Source organism: Brassica napus, chromosome C7 (genome assembly GCF_020379485.1).
Source record: "Brassica napus cultivar Da-Ae chromosome C7, Da-Ae, whole genome shotgun sequence".
Lineage (NCBI taxonomy): Eukaryota > Viridiplantae > Streptophyta > Magnoliopsida > Brassicales > Brassicaceae > Brassica > Brassica napus.
In genome coordinates this window covers 33,536,066-33,557,108 of record NC_063450.1, presented here as the reverse complement: position 1 = coordinate 33,557,108, position 21,043 = coordinate 33,536,066, and the positions used below count along the sequence as shown (strand labels likewise).

The following is a 21,043-nucleotide window of genomic DNA, read 5'->3' as shown; positions in this document are numbered from 1 at the left end:
TTTTTACTCAACATCTCTCTCTCTCATTTTTTCACCATTTATTTTCACCTCTTTTTCACCATTTTTACTCCATTTGACTTTTAAGTTACCATTCACACTCTAGAATAAAATAGAAGTAATTAAAGTGGAATGATTTAAAGTAAAAGCTATAGAGTATTTTAGAGTAAAAGTTATAAAGTAAATAAAAATAAAAGTTGACGCAACTTACTTCCAGTTAAAAAATAAAAGTGTGATTGATATTATTGGGAATAATATGGATTCAACTGAGTGGAAAATATCTGAAAGAAAAGAAGTAAATAAAAAATAGAGTAAATTGTTTTACTCTAACTAGATTTATGGACTGACAAAATAGTTTTTTTAAAGTAAAAATTTAGAGTACAAGTTTTTGTTATTCGAGTTTTCGTTGAGTTTTCACCAATCAAGTGAAAAGATAAAAATTAAAGTTTACTCTCTTTTTCGCTAATATATTTTCCTCTTTCTTACTTTATCACAAATACTTTTCTTCTTTTTTATTCAAGAGAAATTGAGAGTAACACTGATATTTTACTTTTCATTCCAATCAATTATATGTACTCTATTTATATTACCTACATTTTACCAATCAGATTATTAGAATAAAATTGTGTGTATGCTTTTTTAGAATAGTAACTAGAGTACATAGGTGAAAATAGTATTTCACTTTATTGATATATTTTTAGTAGAATTTGGAGTAATGTAAAGTTTAGAGTAAACACTTACTCTACAATGACCATACAATAACATCAAAAGAGAGAAAATACAAATGCTTTACCTTCACTTAAATAATACCTAAAGTAAATGAACAAAACGAAGATAAGTTTTTGTGCACCTGACTGGTAAACTTACAGATTAAAACGAGCGAAAATCATTTATAGCGAGAATTTAATGTTATATGTGACTTACAATCGCACCTAAAGTAAATCACAAACCTCTAATGAAACAATGATGATATTAAGAAAGATAATAAAAATGATAAAATTTGTTTTAAAGTGATTGGCAAAATAAAAATTGAACTGAGGGAAAAAAATTTGCTCTAAGAATATCTCCAACCCATTGTTATTTTTTACTCTAAATTTTATCATAGAGAAAAAATTACTCCAACCTACCTTTTTTTTTTTTCTAAAATAGAGATTACTATATTTTTCTTCGATATTTAGAGGAGAAGATATCATTCCCCTATTATAAAGGCATATTTTTTATTTACGAAATGGTCACTTAACTTTTATTGTTTTTAGAATCGTGATTAAACATTATACTTTAGTGGATTAGAATTTATATAAATAGAATTATAAACAGTATAATAATTTTATGAAAATTTGACAAATATTAAAATAAATTGGGTTAATTTTAACTTCACAAATGAAAGATGTAATTTGTAAAACAAAGAGAATATATCAAGAAGATTTATTTTTAGAAAAATAGAGGAATACGTCGAAGATAAAGTCATATTATAGAAATCTCTTATTTTAGAAAAAAATTACATTAGAAATGGTCTAAAATATTTAGTCATATCCTGCTAGTATCTCAAAAATAGAAAAAGGAAAAAATAATAAAATATAAAAGAGGTAAACCAAAATGAAAAAAATAAAATAAAATATGAAAGAGGCAACCCAAAGCTTTTTAAGAAGTAGCTTTCAGAGGCACTACATACTTGTTATATAATATGTCGATATTTGAAAAGCTCACTTTCAAATAGACATTTTAGTTTAATTAGATATTTTAATTAGTATTATTATAATAGTTGTATGTGTGTTTTAGACTCACTCTAATATTTTTATAAGCACATTCTATTTTGAAGTTTGCAAAATTTCATATTTAAAGTATAAAAGTGTTATTCTCCAAAAACAAAACTTTAAACTTAATTTTATATTTTATAATACAGTCATTATATTTGTTATAACTACTTTAAATACTTAAAACTTTATAAATAACTACTACATATATATAAATACTACAGCAATGTTAATTAATAAAATGTCACACTAAAATATAGAATTTTACATTGAAATAAATAATTAAATTACGAGTAAAATATCATATTTTTCCATAAAACTATTCTTGTAATACTCTCATATATATCAACCTGTTCTTTTACTAAGTTTTTTTTTTGTAATATTGTTGTTGTCTAAATCTAGCTTTAAATTATTATTTAATTTTATATGTAAAATTTAAATTTATAGAAAAATCTGAAATATTTATGAGATATATATATTTAAAATATTAAAACGATAAACAACTAAATATATTAAAATATAAATGTGATGTGTCATTGTAATGGCCAAAATGAAATAAAATATAAAACTTCAAATTTAAAGTTTTGACTAGTGATACTTTATACTTGAAGTTTCACTATTAATCTGAAGTTTTGAAATTCTTTTTTAAAGAGTAACAAATTTCATTTTAATTTATTTTCTTTTAAAAATGCTCTTAGACTTTGACTTGAAATTGTGATAATGGATTGAATGGTATGAAATAAATGAACAAGATAGATCATGATGGTTTAAACGCGGTAAACATCGTGCATAACAATATTTTATATGAAACAAATTATGTAAAATAGTATTTGAATGATAACAATGACAAAGAAGATACACGATTACTTTTATATATTTAAGATTTCGACATTTTGAATTTATGTAAATTTATAATATATACTTATTTTACTTTTGCTCACAATAGATATTAATAAATAATATCTAAATATAACCGTACAAAATAGACAATTTAAAATACATTGGGTGTCTTCTGTGAATTTATACAGAATTAAAACACATTTTATTCTTGTTATTAAATGAAAAATTCACTTACGTCTGAAAATAACGTTGAATGGAAACTGAAGATGCGGTCACGTTGTCCTGCATCTAAACCATTTCTCACATTCAAATCCTAAAGGTAAATACTTTTTGTTACCGTATCAATTTATTTTCTCTATTGTTGTCAGACACACTAATTAGACCATGTACATTGGTATAAAAGATTCAACAACCTAATTTCTACTTTTTACACTCCACATCATCTTTTCTCTCTTCCATCTAACAATTCAACATCCATTCATTTTTTATACTATACAATAGTTTTGTTTAATAAAATTCAACATTCAATCCCATCTTTTTTATATTAATAAAAGTTCACAATTAGTTTAATTAAATTCTTTAAAAAATAAAAAACTTTTATTTTTCAATTTTAATTACATTTTTATAAATAAAAAATAGAAAATATAGATAGTCATTAAATATTTGTTTAAAAAAATTAAATTATTAAAAAACATTTACAGCAACTTAATATACATTACAACGCAATAATAAACCCACAACACAACTAATAGAACACACATAACTTAATTAATATAATAGAAACAATACAAATCTCTTTCGGTAAAAAAAAATAGTTAAGGATATAATCAAGAGTTTAAGGGTAAAATGATAGAATATTATAGTAGAAATAGAAGTTTTTTTTGTATCCAAATCAAATAAACAAATCTTTATTTATAGAATAAAAAAAGTTATGAATTTTGATATATAAAAAATAAATTTATAAATTAATTTAGTTATAAATAATTATTGTTGAATAATTGAGATAATAAAAAAATTTAGAATCTACACAAGTCAATAACAAAGAGACACATGTGAAAGTGGATCCCATTTTCTTGTTTATTCAACAGTTGAATTCTTTCAACTTGTTGAATCCCACTCAGCATTAAACATCCTCGTTGCTTCCTCTTTTATTTTTTCAACTGTTGAAAATATTGTTTTAACAGGTTCAATGTAAGTAGCCTTACAACAAAAACATCAAAAAGTAATGTTTCAGGTAAAATATGTAAAACATGTCCCCTATATATTAGTTCTGGAGCATTACAACATGTTTTCGTAGCCACGTTTTAGAATCCTTAGAAAAATAAATTGGTCCATATAAATATATGTTATATTTTTATTAAACTAACTATCAAAATGATTAGTAGTGTACAAAAGAATATTTTCAATTCTTTTCTTAAATAAAAGTTAAGAAATTACCTAATATGATTAACATATATATGATAATTAATGATTATGAATATACATATTTGATAACAATTTTTGTATCTTTTCTATTTTCTGTTTAATTTTATATTGTTAAAAGAAATTAAACAATCATATTATGCATATAATAAATCTTTTTAGATATTCATATATTTTATATTTTGAATTTTTTTTAAACGACTATAAATTACTAAAAAAGGTAAAGGCCCCACACAGAAAATTTTGTGATCAATTGTTTAATTTTTTTTTATTCAAGCAAGATACAAATGATCATAAATCCTATGAATATGAAGTTTCATTAATATATATTTATATTTTATATATATATATATATTAATATCATTAAATTAAATTACATACTATATAAAATATATAAATATGTTAATTTCAAAATTTACATTGAAAAATTATTGAGATATTAATATTTTAATTTTGAAAATTGTATTGATAAATCTCATTTTAAAAGTTTTGTGATTAACGGTTTAAATTTTTGTTCTATCAATTATATAAATGTTATTAATAAAATCATATAAATAGTAAGTGTCAATAATAAATATTTATATTAAAATATATTATATACATATCTATGTCAATATGAATAAAATTTAATTATTTACCATATAAAGTAAATAAAATTGTTGTTTTGATTTATTTAACATTTCAACAATGATGATACATTTAGGCTTCAAATGGTATGCAGATCAAGAAAACGCAGATCAAACCTAAAACACAGATCAAGCAGAACAAATGCAGATCAAGCAGATCATGCAGAACAAATGCAGATCTAACTGGTTAAGCTAATTTATCGAATTAGTGTATTTAACCAAATGTTAAAAATAATTTTGTAAATTAAATATCTAAAACAAAAATACAAATTATTATCAATGATTTTTTTATTAATTTAATAAATACAAAGAAAGTTTAAAACTTATATAAAAGGTAAACACAATTACAACAAAAAAACCGTAAAACAAAAAATATATCATTCTAATAAATATATTGTAACTTAAAAATTATATAAAAATTATTAAAATGACAAAGAGTATTCCTTTTCCCTTTAATTATTTTATAGTCCAAATTAAAATTTAATTAAGATCCAAAGACGTTAAATAGGACTGGACATAAAATCCTTAACCTGAATTTTAAACCGAACCCGAACCGAAAAATTGACTCGTACCACGTCCAAAATGTAAAACAGTATCTGAATGGGTTTTGTATAGGCCTGGGCAAAAAAAAACGGAACTGAAAAATCAAATTGGAACCGAACCGGAATCGGACCAAAACCCTCAAATAACTGAACGATTCCTATATTTCTATATTCGAAATAACTAAACCGAACCGAGAACCGAATGGGTACCCGAATATATAAAAATATTAATTATATATACATATAATATAACTACATATATATTTTTAATTTAAAGATCTGTTAAAAGCATCCGAAAATAGTTGAGAATAACTAAATTATTATAATGTATCCGAACTACCCGAAATTATCTGAAACTATCTAGATAGTTTTATCCGAAATATCCAAAGTAATCCGAAATATCTGAAATTCTTAACCGAAAGTGACTGTAAAATAATATTTAAATTAAAATATATGCGAGTAAAATATATATTGTCATATCAAATAATATGCATGAATTCATCAAACTATTTTATATAAAAATATAAAAATTACAAACTAATTAAATAGAAGATAAATATGTATATGTTATTTTTAACATCCTAATTTTTTATTCTTTATTTAATGAACTAACTAAAAATACTCCTTGAATTTTTGAATCTTTTTTTTATAGAATACAAATTAATGTGTAAATTCTTTTTACAAAAATTATGTTAAATTTATGAATATGTCAATTAAATATATATAAGTGTTTATAAAAGTATAATAGAATTTTCTGGTTTATAATAAAAGTAAGGAAGTTGGGTGTAGTATTTAAAGAAGAAAAAAAAGAGAAAATAAACCCATTGGGCACCTGTTTTTGGCCACCTACGTTTTTGCTATGTTTGCAGGAGAACTGTTTATACATTACAATTGATCTGCAGAGCAGTTCAGTACATTTTTTATTATTTAATTTATGTTCTGTATTTTATTGATGAAAGGAAAAGAAAATGCAGATAGGACTGCAGACCAATTCTCTTGTGTTTCTTCTGCTTTTTAACTGCACTACATTCATAGCCTTAAAATACCAAGATTTGTATTCGTTATTTTACGACAGATAAAGATTACAATGTTGCAAAAAGTTAAAACTATTTAAAGAACTAATTCTTCGAGTAGGTTTGATCGCAGAGGATCTACTCTCACTCACACTGTGTCAGAGACTCGAGATTCAGACAGAGAAGAAAAGAAAGTCATAAGACAAGGGAACAAACCTTTGACAATCTCGAGGATATCTCGCTTCCATAACTAATCTTCAATCTTATTTCATTTTGTCTTCTTCTTCACTCGAATCAAACTCATAACTCAGAAACCAACCGGGCCACCAAATAATTTAATGAATTAAATGTATTTTAAAATGTTAACTTCATTGATTTTAATGGCGCTATTGATTTGCCCTAGACAATGGGGCAAGAACCCAGCAGACAAATAATTGCGGCAAAACGATAAAAACACTGAACAAAGTAAAAGAAAGAAAGAAAACTTGTTCTCACTTGAAATGGAGATTGTGATGAAGTTCATGTTTTTAGGCTTCTGGGCTTTTAATTCTGTTTACGCCATGGACAGTCTCTTATCTCCAAAGGGTGTTAACTATGAAGGTAATGTGTTTTCCTTTTCAGGACAAAATCAATAGTGAAAAAATGTTTTAACTTTTTTTTGTTTCGTCTTGTAGTCGCTGCGTTAATGTCAGTGAAGAACAAGATGAAAGATGAAACAGAGGTTTTGTCTGGTTGGGATATAAACTCTGTTGATCCTTGTACTTGGAACATGGTTGGTTGCTCTGCTGAAGGCTTCGTTGTTTCTCTGTAAGTATTATCACACACCGCAACAAATGTCTCTTCTTCTTCTTCTTCTTTTTCTTATTATTGAATCTCTTTTATGCAGAGAGATGGCTAGTAAAGGATTATCAGGGACAGTATCAACAAACATTGGAGAATTTACTCATCTTCATACACTGTGAGTAAAGAAATTGTGTTCAATCTTTGAAAACCAAGAATGTGACTATTGTGTACAATGGCTTATAACTTGTTTAATGTTTGTAGGTTACTGCAGAATAACCAGTTAACCGGTCCAATACCTTCCGAGTTAGGCCAGCTCTCTGAGCTTAAAACTCTAGATCTCTCTGGGAACCGGTTTAGTGGAAAAATCCCAGCTTCTTTAGGGTTCCTAACTCACCTAAACTACTTGTGAGTTTTGATACAATGATTCTTGGTTTAGTCAATCTTGTGGTTTGTTAATATCTTACAAGTCTTGTAGGCGGCTCAGCAGAAACCTTTTATCAGGGCGAATCCCTCAGCTTGTCGCTGGCCTCTCAGGTCTTTCCTTCTTGTATGTCTTGCTCCACCTACCATTACCTTTTATCGATTTACTATTTCATATAATTAATCTTTAAGACTAATGTTTCTTATGAAAAACTTGAATAGGGATCTATCATTCAACAATCTAAGTGGACCAACACCGCGTATATTAGCAAAAGACTATAGGTAAGATTTGTCGAAAAACGCACATTATAAACTATGTGAATAGGTTCTTGATAAATTGTAGCTGTTGTAGGATTGTAGGAAATGCATTCCTCTGTGGTTCAGCTTCCCTAGAGCTTTGCTCAGATGCTGCTACACCTGTGAGGAATGGTATGTTGTCTTGAAAATAAGCTCTTTCAATGTGAAACATGAAAAGTTTTTAACTTGTGGTAATTGATCTGCAGCATCAGGGTTGTCTGAAAAAGACAACAGCAAACATCACAGCTTAGTGCTCTCTTTTGCATTTGGCATTATTGTCGCCTTCATCATCTCTCTAATGTTTTTCTTCTTCTGGGTACTTTGGCATCGATCACGCCTCTCAAGATCATATGGTTAGTCTCTCCAAAACTATGTTTGTGTATGTCAATGTCGAGACTTTGCTAAAATCTGCTACTTCTTATGGATGTTATAGTGCAGCAAGACTATGAATTTGAAATAGGACATCTGAAAAGGTTCAGTTTCCGCGAGATACAATCTGCAACAAGCAACTTCAGTCCAAAAAACATTCTAGGACAAGGAGGATTCGGGATGGTTTACAAAGGCTACCTTCCGAATGGAACCGTTGTAGCGGTTAAAAGGTTGAAAGATCCGAATTATACAGGAGAAGTTCAGTTTCAAACCGAAGTTGAGATGATTGGTTTAGCTGTTCATCGTAATCTTCTACGTCTCTTTGGTTTCTGTATGACATCAGAAGAGAGAATGCTCGTGTATCCATATATGCCTAATGGAAGTGTCGCTGATCGCCTAAGAGGTTATTACACCTATAAACACTTCTCATTTGGTTCTTCTTTCACAATATAAAAACATGCATTAAAATAGATATTTTGACAATTTTTTTTTCATTTCTCTTGAGCAATTTAGGCAAAATTTAGTTAAAATTTCTAAAAACCATTTTGGAGAAGTTTTAATTTTTAGAAAATACATTTTTTAATAATAAAGTCAAATTGTAAACTCTATTGAGTTGATTTTTTATTTAATTTAATCTCACGACTGAGTAAAAACTTGTTAAAATTATTTTGAACAAGTTGCCTTTATGGTGAAATTGGTAGACACGCTGCTCTTATGAATAAAGTTACTTAAAAGATGACATTGTTATGGATTTTATTCAGATAGTTATGGAGATAAGCCGTCTCTAGATTGGAACAGAAGGATATGCATTGCACTAGGTGCAGCTCGAGGACTTGTTTACTTGCATGAGCAATGCAATCCGAAGATTATTCACAGAGACGTCAAAGCTGCAAATATACTACTTGATGAAAGCTTTGAAGCCATAGTTGGTGACTTTGGTCTGGCAAAGCTTTTAGACCAGAGAGATTCACATGTCACTACAGCAGTGAGAGGAACCATTGGACATATTGCTCCTGAGTACCTTTCCACAGGACAGTCTTCGGAGAAGACCGATGTTTTCGGATTCGGGATACTGATTCTTGAACTGGTAACGGGTCATAAGATGATTGATCAAGTCAATGGTCAGATTCGAAAAGGAATGATATTGAGTTGGGTAAGTAAAAAATATTGGATCTTTCTGTTACATTCTTTGAGTTGCATATGGCATTGAATCAAAGTCTTTTGGTTGTTTTGGATCAGGTAAGGACGTTGAAAGCAGAGAAGAGATTTGCAGAGATGGTGGACAGAGATTTGAAGGGAAAGTTTGATGATTTGGTGTTGGAGGAAGTTGTGGAGTTGGCTTTGCTTTGTACACAGCCAAATCCGAGTTTAAGACCGAGGATGTCTGAAGTTTTGAAGGTTTTAGAAGGTTTAGTGGAACAATATGGTTATGAGCAGACACAAAGTGGGTATGAAGCTAGAGGTCCTAGTGTTTCTAGGAATTTTAGTAATGGTCATGAAGAGAATTCGTTTATAATTGAAGCTATTGAGCTCTCTGGACCACGATGAGACTCAAAAGAATTGACTATAGCAAAAAAAAGAAAAGGGTAATTATTCATTGGGTTTTCCTAGTTTTGTTGTCATTATCATTATCTGTAAATTATTTTTTTTTGTCTTTCTTTGAAACTTTTTTCTATTCTTTTGGTATTTTTGTCTAAAAGGTTACTGTACAATCTAGGAGAACTTTGTTATCTACCATGGTTTGCATGAGCTAATTTGTCAGATCTAAGAGAACCTCTAACTCATGTATCTGTTTTATAATAGTGTTAGGAGGCAAAACTATTTGAATTTTCTTTTATTTATTTAACTAAAACAGAAATTATTATTTTCACTCTTTGTATAGGAAAAATTACATTCTTTTATTTTTTATTTAAAAATTGATATTTTACGGAAACACATCGGAATAAATCTATTTTCTTTTAGAATTTTTTCCTTTTTAGAGAAAAAATGGCATACACATTTTTACAAAAAAATAAATTTGGGAAGTCAAACTGAAATAAAATAACTAATAAAAACAAATCAAGTTGAAACGATCTAGTAGTTCTAACTAATGAATCATCAATTTTGTTTTGAGCCCGAAGGATGTAGGAGATCTTGTAGGATTAAAATCTTCTTTTGGGTGATGCAAACTCTTTCAGTTATGTTAAGAAGCTTGACCATACCTGAGTCTTCTCGGTCATCGAAATCATTTATTTGTAACTGATCCAAAATGCAACAAATTGTGTGTCGTAACATACTTTCTATTACCCAAGTAAGCACTTCCAGCTTTGATGACACTTGTCTTTTTTTTCATCTATTAACCGACTTTTTCATGTCGTGTCTTTTTAATCCCATCCACACCCTGATATATAAGTTCAAGAACCATCCATCATACAAATATTAGGTAAGAATATAATTGGAACTACTAGTTGTGGTGGTTGCACCTCTGTAGTGAATGTTTGCTGCATAGCAAACTTGACCTTTTCTTTCTGCATGTCTAATCTGCTATAAAGGAACATTGTTGATACTTGGAAATAATTTTTCTTTTCGAGTTTCCAGAAATATCAAATTATCTACGAATAAAGATTTGCATAGTTCTCTACATCTTCAGGTCTGTGCCTCAGTTGGAGAAAATGAAGCTTTCGCCTTGGGCATCGAATTTTTTTTTTTAAAATAATAGGGCATCTTTTCATTAGTTAATGTTTTTAATTAAGGTATTTTATTAACTGTATAATTTTAAGGGCAATTAGCTGGAAAACCATGAATCGAAATATAATTAGGAAGTCATGCAAAAAATAAGTTAATTAGGTACTCAAATAAAGGCACCAAAGCCAAGTTACCATCTTGTTCCCTAGTGATGTCGTTCGTGTAAAGTAGAAAGCGACGTTTGTGTTTACCAATATTCCAACTTGTAGGTCAAATTCAAAACTCACAAAGGGGCGCGTGAATTAAACATAGAAGTAGTTGCCCTGTAGATAAATTTATGAGTATATTTATACGTTTTGATCCTTAAGTTGACCAAAAGAAAATTATACGGTTTAATACTATTGCTGGGTGTTTATAGTATATTTTTGCTATCACAAAAATTATTTTAAGTTTCAGATTCGGGTTTTTAGATATTAAATTTTAGAGTAAAATTTAGATTTTCAAAAATATAATTTGGATAATTGAATAAAATTTATGGTATTTTTCGTTAAGGGCGGACGTTCTGGTACCTATTCGGGTTAAGTTTGGATCTATTCAAGTTTTGAGTTTTTAAACCAGTTTGGATATTTAATTATTTTCGGTTTGGATTCGATACTACTTTTTGGATCGGATTCGGTTCGATTCTTCGGATTCAGGTTTTTTGCCTTACCACATTCGTGTCTTCGGATCATATTTTAAATAAAATTTCAGGTACGTTTTCAGGTGTTTGAATATTTTTGAATTTTTCTGGGTTTCGCGTATTTTTGAGATTTTCTTGTCATTTTGGATTCAAACTACCCGGACTGATCCAAAACCACTATGAACAAAAAAAATAGCAAGTATTAACAGTTCCTAGACAACTAAATTTGACAGGACCCAAACCGAACACAAACCAGTAAATTGTAATGTGTTTTTATTATGAATTTGTATGTTGACCACTAAAATGATAACCAATAAAAATTTCCAAGTCATATTATGTTTATAAAAAATTTAAAATAATCAAAAAATCAATTGAAAAAGGAAAACAAATATTGACGTTGTTAACGTGATTAACAAAATACTAAACTCCATAATCTAAACTCTAAGGGGGTGAACTCTAAACCCTAAGCCATAAAACCTAAACCCTAGGGTTTAGAACTTAGTTGATGGCGTTAACAACGTCAAAAAAAAATTCTTTCTTTTTCTTGGTAAGTAATACTATTTTCTAAATTTTTTTAACTTTTGTTATAAATAGAATTTGACTTGATAAATTTTTATTGACTATCATTTTAGTGAATGCACATGTTCGTCTCGAGGGTGAACAGAAAAAAAAGTTAATTATAATTATTCTATTAAATCCAAATATCTAAAATCTGGAGAATCTGGACCTAACAAGACCGACACAAACCTGACTCGAAGATCTGAATGCCGAAATTTAATTCTCCCTCCGTTCCCAAAAAAAAAATTATAGAGTATTCATGCATATTAAAAATATAATAAATGTTTATCATTAAATTTATTATTTATTTTACTATACATTTTTCTAATAAATATCAACCAATATTATTTAACCAATTCAAATATTTTCAATTAATGTTTATTAAAATTATACAATTTTTCAACATTAATTACTAAAAATACTTTAATTTTTTAGAAAATCTATCGTTTTGGAACAAAAATAAATCTAAAAGTTCTATTTTTGCCAAAGGAGGGAGTGTTAATCATATCTGGCCTAATTAGCTCGAAATCTCTAATGTCGTCATTTTAATATTTAATCATTTAAAAAAACTCTGTAGATTAGAAGCTCCGATAAAATCGTGTCCTCTCGATTCAGATTAACATGAATGGCGTTATAACATCGGTGATGAATGAAGCTTTTATTCAGAGGAGAAAGAGAGAAGCATGAAAGATAATTAAAAGAAAATATGATGTCATATCTCCAGCTATATAGGTTCTGCACATGTCGGAAGTATACTAGAGATAGGGGCAAATATTGGGATTATGATTTTGTCGACAGTGCATATGCCAGTAAGCTAAATAATGTTTGAAACATAGACAGCGGGTGCAATTGCCCTAATTTTAATCTAAATAATTAAACATGTCTACACACATCGATTTAGATAAATTGAATATGGGTTGACAAAAAAAAAAGAAAAGATAAACTGAATATGAGTTTAGATGAAGTGGGTTTAGATGAACTGAATTATACAAGGCTCATGATTGGTCTCGTGGTAACTTTTTTTTTTTTGGTTACTCTGGTATCTGAGCAGCCACATTCTCAATTATCTCCCGTAGGGAGTGCAGCGCCCCAACGAAAGGGATGTTAAATCCGCTGTGGCCGGAGCTCGAACTCGTGATGGCGGACACCTCAGCCGAGATTCCTATACCACCAGACCACGAGAGCCGGTTAACTTGATAACGTTTTAACAGTTTTAGAGAATTTTCATCCCTCTTTGTATTTATCTTTTAGTAACAATTAGAGGTAAATTTATTCCAATCCATCTATATTTTTTTATAAATAGAATGCACAAAAAATTAAAATAAAAATTGATATTTTTTCTTTTGTAAATAGAAAAAGAAATAACAAATCCTTATTTTTATTGTTATAATTAGAGATTGTTATTAATGCGGCTGTGATGGGGGGAACGCATAGAAGAGACTGGTGCAGGGTTTTGTCTCTCCAAGGAACAAAGCAATGGCAAAGCAGGCTAGTAAGGGGGTTGGGAAGGGTCCAGCTCCCACAAAGAAGGCTTCGGTGAAGCCGAAATCAGACCAGGACTAGGTTTCCTGTTGGCTTTATCTTAATTTAAGTTTATGAATAAGTGTTGGGCTTTTGATATAAAGTCTCTATTATTTTCTGCTCAGTTTTTCTGGTTTAAATTGCCTCTGATTATGTCAGGGTGTTGGAATAAAAGAGTTGGTTCTAGTTATCATAATGGTGTCATGTCTTCTTTTTCTAATTCCCGAGTGTTGCTTATGGTATGTCTGGAGAATTATGTTTCTATTTTGATCATGAGGCTATTAGGTTCTCGTAGCTGTGTGTATGAGGTGTGGAGTTGGTTAGTTGATTGGATAGGGAGATGGGATGGTTACTGGCTTGTTTGCCAAAGTGTTAGGATGATGTGGTCTGGTTACAAGAGCAGGACGTGTGGTTTGGTTATATATTTAAGGGAAGATACATTTGGTTTATATAGTTATGTTGTGGTTTACGTTTTAGATGATGATGGTGTGGGATTGATGTGTCTAAATTCATACACTCTGTATGCAAAAAATGGTTAGAGATATGTTGGAGGACCTGTCCTGCGGACTCTCTGGCTCTCTGTGGTATGGACCAATTTTGGTTGCTTCTCGGGTTTTCCGAACAGCTTGGAACTCTAAATAGATTTGTTGTAGCGGAGATCCTCGTTATTGGTGGTGGTTTCTACTCTAGGTTAAATTCAAAGTTGGGCATGATAATTCCGGTTGTTGAAAAGGAGGCTCCAGTTATTGATGATTTGATTTTGAGACTGTGGTATGTGTTTGTCTTTTATGAGTTTTGGTGGTTACGGAATTGGTTACGTAATTGGTTTCAGGGTTTCTGTTTGGGTAGTCATATGAGGTCCTCTTGGATGCTCATTTTGAAAAACTGTGGAGAGGGGGCTCGGGCTAAAGTATTTTCTAGGTCTCATGGACAGACACAAAGAGTTTCTTTTGATACTATAGATGCGTTTTATTGTTTCATAAGATGGTCTAGACAGGCTGATTCCCAATTATATGCAACGGTTTTAGAAAAGGGTCTATCACAGTATGAAGAGAATCTAATGATTAATCAAAGGAGAATAGTAGGAAGAACGTGGAATATGATTACCAAAATTATTTTACTATGGTTGGAGAGGTTTTCAACGGATTATATCCAGAAGTGTGTTATGGAAGCGATATTTTGTAATGGTTACAATTATCGTAACGAGGGTTTTGAGAAATTTTAAAACAATATAAGGAAATTGGATATGAAAATATTGAGTTGGAATTGTAGAAGAATGGGGAGCAACTATACGATTAGTTATCTGAGGGAAATATAGCATAAACATAAACCTGCTTTTCTTTTCTTGTCGGAAACAAAACAACAGTTTAGTTTTGTTCAGAATTTTCAATTTCATTTTGGTTATAAACATCTACATACTGTGGATCCAATTGGGAGGAGTGGAGGACTGACCCTTTATTATAACCATGATTCACCGGTTTCCGTTATCTATTCAAGTAATTGAATCATAGATATTGAAACAAGCTATAAAGGAAAAACGATTTTTATTTCTTTTGTATATGGGGACCCTGTTCAGGGTCTTCGAGACCAAGTATGGGAAGGTCTTACTCGAATCGGGATAAATAGACTGGAACCGTGCTTTGTTATTGGGGATCTAAATGAAATAACAGGTAACCATGAGAATGAAGGGGGGGGGGGGGGTGTTACTACATGTATCCACCTTTGTAGATTTTAATAATATGATCGAAAATTGCGGTCTTTTGGAATTTCCGTCTTTGGGGAATACCATTTCATGGAGCGGTTCGAAGAACAAACAAACGGTACGATGTAGACTAGGTCGGCCTTTAGGGAACGTGGAATGGAACACCCTATTCCCGTCCTCTTTTGTGGAGTATTTGGGAATGGTAGGTTCGGATCATAGGCCTATTGTGACGAGTCTAGATGGGAAACTAGTAAGGACGAGAAGGCAATTTCGGTTTGATAAGAGATGGATTGGAATGGATGGTCTTATGGACTCCATTTCGAAAGGTTGGTCTACAGAAAGGCCAAGAAATAATTCAGGTATTGTAGATAAAATTATCAATTGTAGACGTGAAATTTCGGTTTGGAGGAAAAATAATCCTCCATATGGGAAGGAAAAGATTAATTCTCTTCGGAAGGCTTTGGAGGAAATCCAGTGTGATAACACCAAAACATATGAGGAGGTGTTAAAGGTTTCCAGGAAATTAAAAGAAGCTTATAGGGATGAAGAATTATACTGGAACAAAAAAGTAGAACGACTTGGCATGCAAAAAGGGGATCGAAATACAAAATTTTTACCACGCTCTAACTAAGCAGAGACGAATACAAAATAAAATTGTGGGTTTGCATAATAGTGACAGTAATTGGGTTACCTCGGAATCTGAGGTAGAAGGCGTTGCGATAGATTATTTTAATGACTTGTTTGCGACGACATCACCATCGGGGCTATTAAGAATTTTTAAAAGAGGTACTCACCTTGATTACAGAGGATCAAAATAGGTCTCTAACTTCTTAGGCATCAGAGGAGGAAGTAAGATCAGCTTTATTCATGATGCATCCAGAAAATGGTCCAGGACCGGACGAAAAGACATCTTTATTTTTCCAACAATCCTGTTCGATTATTAAATCAGATATCACAAGTATGGTTAATGAGTTTTTTAGGACTGAATATTTGGATGAGAGGATAAATATGACCAATATTTGCCTCATCCCAAAGACCGTGCGACCGAGTAGGATGACGGAATTGCGGCCCATCAGTCTATGTAATGTGGGATATAAGATTATTTCGAAGGTGCTTTGCCAACGACTGAAAAGGCTATTGCCACAACTGGTATCAGAAACAGAATCAGCTTTTGTCTCTGGGAGACTGATTTCAGATAATATATTAATTGACAGGAGATGTTTCATGGATTAAGAACGAATAATTTATGTAAGGAGAAAATTTTGGCTATAAAGACAGATATGAGCAAGGCGTATGATAGAGTTGAATGACATTTTATTGAGGTGATGCTGCTAAAGCTGGGTTTTGCACAAAGGTGGGTATCTCGGATAATGTATTGCATTTCTTCGGTACAATATAATGTTTTGATTAATGGTCAGCCAAAAGGACATATTGTACCAAATTGAGAACTTCATCAGGGTGATCCGTTATCACCTTATTTGTTTATTTTGTGTACTGAGGCACTAATATCGAATATTAGGAAAAAAGAAGAGGAAAAGTTACTAACGGGGCTAAAAATTGTGCGTGGTGGTCCGGAAATTCCACATTTATTATTTGCGGATGGTAGTCTCTTCTTCTGCAAAGCCAATAGGCAAGAATGTGAGATTATTCTACAGATTTTGAAAGACTATGAAAGAGCGTCAAGGCAACAAATTAATTTTCTGAAGTCTTCCCTACAGTTTGGACATAAGGTCCCAGACGCAGTACGTTTAGAGGTACAACAGGTTTTGGGCATTACTACAATTGGTGGTATGGGAACATATTTGGAAATATCCGAGAGTCTTGGTGGATTTAAAACACAAGTTTTTGGTTTTCCTAATGAAAGGGTTAATAATAAAGTTAATAATTGGACAATACGATTCATTACAAAAGGAGGAAAGAAAGTTTTGATTAAAGCAGTGACATCCCCTATGCCAACTCATGTTATGTCCTGCTTTTGTTTACCAAAAACGGTTACGAAAAAACTTACCAGTACAGTTGCCCATTTTTGGTGGAGTGGCAGCGGCAATACAAAAGGCATGCATTGGTTTTCATGGGATAAAAACATGCAAAGATAAAGCGGACGGTGGTATTGGTTTTAAAGATATTCAAAATTTTAATACGACGTTATTAGCAAAACAACTATGGAGGTTAATAGATAAACCTGATTCTCTTTTCGCAAGAGTTTTTAGAGGAAGATACCATAGAAAATCTGATCCTTTGGATCCAATCCGATCATATTCTCCTTCATATGGGTGGAGAAGTATTACGTCAGCTAGATCTCTGGTTAATACAGGGCTAATCAACAGAGTTGGAACTGGCTCAAGCATTTCAGTCTGAAATGATCCTTGGATCCCTGCTCCTCACCCGAGGTCAGCAATACCAAAATTTCCGAATCAATATTTGAATCCATTACTTAAGGTGGAAGATTTAATTAATCCAGTCGATCTTTCATGGAATCTGGATTTGCTCAAAGTATATATTCACCATGATGATGTGAATATTATACGGAGTTTAGCCATTAGTTGTAACCCAAAACTAGATTCATATGGCTGACATTTTACGGATCACAGTAGATATACGGTTAAATCAGGTTATCGAACAGATAAATTATTTTTGGATATTGGAGCTCAGGATAGAGTGTTGGGACCAGATACTAAACCACTGATGGCTCATTCTTGGAAGCTTCAATGTTCACCAAAATTGAAACATTTTGTTTGGCAAATACTTTCGGGTATTTTACCGGTAACTAAGAATCTTCATTCACGAAGGATAAAATGTAATATGCAATGTCAAATATATGGTGATGAGGAAGAATCTATTAATCATGTGTTGTTTGAGTGTCCATTAGCACTACAAACTTGGGCTTTATCCAATATTCCCTCATGCCCATGAATTTTCCCCACCCCGTCTCTTTTCACAAATATGGACTATCTCTTCTGGCGGTTACCCAAGGAACCGAATTTGAATTATTTTCCATGGATATTGTGGTATATTTGGAAGAATCGAAACGCTAAAGTTTTTAAGAATCAGACAAGTACCCCTTTTGATATTCTCCGGACTGCGGAGATAGAAGGTGTTTTGTGGGCAGAATCTCAGACTGACGAGTCTATAAATCGTGCATCTCTACATATTGCAAATAACCCTTTTCCACATGGCGTCAACAAGTGCTATATTGATGGAGCATGGAAGGAACATGATCTTTACACGGGGCAAGGATGGGTCTACAGAAAAGATGGATCAACTGATACTATGATGGGTGTTATGTCTATTCGCAGGAGTCTATCACCTTTACATGCAGAATGTGGCTTTGATATGGGCGATAGAGTGCATGAAGACCCTACAAATCTCAGAGGTGGTGATTGCAACTGACTGCTCTCAATTGGTGAAGATGGTGTCTACACCGGCATAATGGCCAGCGTTCACTACACACATGGAGGAGTTTTTGCGATGTAAGGAATTATTTCCTAACTTTACTATCCAACATATCCCAAGGGCGCAAAATACTCTAGTGCTAGGACTTCGCCATCTGCTATGGTTTATGTTGATTCAGTTCCCCCGAGGTGGCTCTCGAACCAGAAATCTTCTTAGTTTCTTAGCCTTTTGTTGTAAAAAAAATAAAAATAACTAGAGATTGTTATTTAAGTAATATGTTGGAGTAAACTCTACGTTCGTTATAGAATTCTTCTATTTATAGGTAAAATAGTCTTAATAGTTAAATAATCAAATTAAAATTACAAACAATGCCATAATGCTATAGATATAAAATTTAAAATATTAAATTCAAGAAAATTATTAAAATTAAAATTAAAATTTAGTTTTTTAGTTTTTATTACTTTGTAATGCAATGATAATATTTAATATAGTAATTAAAAAAACTGAGGCATCAATACCATTAAAAAATGATCATTCCCAAATTCTACCCTTAATGAAAATTGCAGTTTTCTCAAAAATACTTTTATTTTTACAAGGGATTAATAAAATTCATTAATGACATTTAAGTATTTTGGTTTTGGGCCTACAGATACACCTAAATGAATTTATAAATAATGGGCATATATATATATATATTTAAAAGATATACTAACTTTAAATTTAAAATAAGTATAAATATATTATGAACTATAAATAAATTAACAAACATGAAAATATTATTTTCTTAAATATACATATCAATATTTAAAATAGATCATTTGAATATTATACATATTTTCAATACAAACCAAAATCATATATCCTACATCATATATCATATACATATTTGAATATCATTTTTCATGTATAATGTCATTTTATACATAATATTGATATGGCAACTACGAGTGTTCAATAATATTTTAAAAACTATCTTAAAATAAATTTTTTAATCTAAAATAAAAACACAAACTTATAATAGGTTATTAATAACGAAAATAAACTGATATTGTCATATCAATAAGTTTTTTATATTATAATTTTTTTATTTAGATAACATAATAAAATTTCATCAAATTCTAAGGAATCACCAATTTATGTAATATTAAAAAAAAGAGTAATTTAATCAACTTTTTTAAAAAATACTATCAGATGTTTTATGTTTTGTCGGATCAATGATATCAGATCGCAGGTTAATAGTGAGTTTTTTGGTTTTAACCGGGGTATATAAGATTTTTAATTAACAAATTTTTCATTAAATCTGAACGATTATATACAATGTATCGGATCTATAGGTTCAACCATGAATCTAGGTCGGATATTAAAACAAATCTTAAAACTCAAACATTATTATAGAACAACTACCATATTTCGAAGAAATACCGTATTTTGAAAAGAAAAAAAAAAACAAATGATAAAAACCTAAAAACTCAATTGTTATGGTTCGAAACAAAAAAAATGATAGTTTGTAAATCAGTTTTCGATCAATAAATGAAAAACAAACAAATTCACGTTTTTTAAGCGCGGATCAATTTTATTTTAAACCGCTTATGTTAGTGAGTGTTCTCACGGCTTTGCATCTTCAATGCTGTTTTCGGCTAGACATTCGAATATAGCATAAGAAATATTGAGCCCAGTATCAGATGATACTAGATAGGTCGACTACCGACTTTGACTTCACACATTCGTTTAATAAATACCCCATGCCGAGTTGGTATTTGAGCCCAGTAATTGAGTGGACCGGAGTGCGAGGTTATTAAAACTATTGCGAATGGGTGTTTTTTTTTTTTCCAACTGAGTTTGTTAATATTAAGGGTCAAACCCATCCAAGAAACATTACAATAAAAGTCCACGCATCCGGCCCAACTAGCAAAAACAAAAAACGGGCCTAAATTTTAAATCCCACAGTCCAACTTCTGGAAACCTTAGTTTTCCAAGCAAGCTGCCGTCACCTGCGTTGCTGGCTACCAGATCGAGACCGTCCGATTTTCACCGCTTGAGAACCTTCCTCGGAGAGCATCCATCGATCTAACCCATCGAGATCTCGTCTGAAACCCAAGCCAAACGGTTAACCACACACCAACACGGATCTATGATATCACTCGAGCAAATAACCGCCTACAATCAATCCATCACCTCCGACTTCCATGCAGCGGTTTCAGATGATAGATCAAGAGACAGAGAGGCTTTGAAGCGCCGACTCATAGATCGAGAAGAAAGAGAATAAAAACTGTGAGCCAAAGAAAACAAGACCGAAGAAGGCGATACTAGAGGAGCTACCACCCCCCGGGAACACAAGCCGACGACAGCGGTACTGACAAAGCCACCGCCTCCCGGTAGCAAAAGCCGACGCGGCAGAGCTGTGGAAGCCTCTACCTCGCGGTTACAAAGCCGGCGATGGCGGAGCTGTCAAAGCCTCCACCT

General features: G+C 31.2%; 2 protein-coding genes across 2 annotated transcripts; both read left to right on the top strand.

Annotated features, from left to right (window-relative positions):
• Positions 1-6,506: 6,506 nt before the first annotated feature.
• On the top strand, positions 6,507-9,831 carry LOC106435891 (probable LRR receptor-like serine/threonine-protein kinase At5g45780). The gene is made up of 11 exons (XM_013876828.3): positions 6,507-6,794; positions 6,869-7,001; positions 7,081-7,152; positions 7,239-7,382; positions 7,453-7,524; positions 7,620-7,679; positions 7,750-7,826; positions 7,901-8,047; positions 8,128-8,466; positions 8,825-9,216; positions 9,303-9,831. Exons 1-11 carry the CDS (start codon positions 6,695-6,697, stop codon positions 9,609-9,611), a joined length of 1,845 nt encoding a protein of 614 aa, XP_013732282.1. The 5' UTR covers positions 6,507-6,694; the 3' UTR covers positions 9,612-9,831.
• Positions 9,832-18,130: 8,299 nt separating this feature from the next.
• On the top strand, positions 18,131-18,577 carry LOC106435897. Its single transcript, XM_013876834.1, has one exon. The coding sequence runs from the start codon at positions 18,131-18,133 to the stop codon at positions 18,575-18,577; it is 447 nt and encodes a 148-aa protein (XP_013732288.1).
• Positions 18,578-21,043: the final 2,466 nt, after the last annotated feature.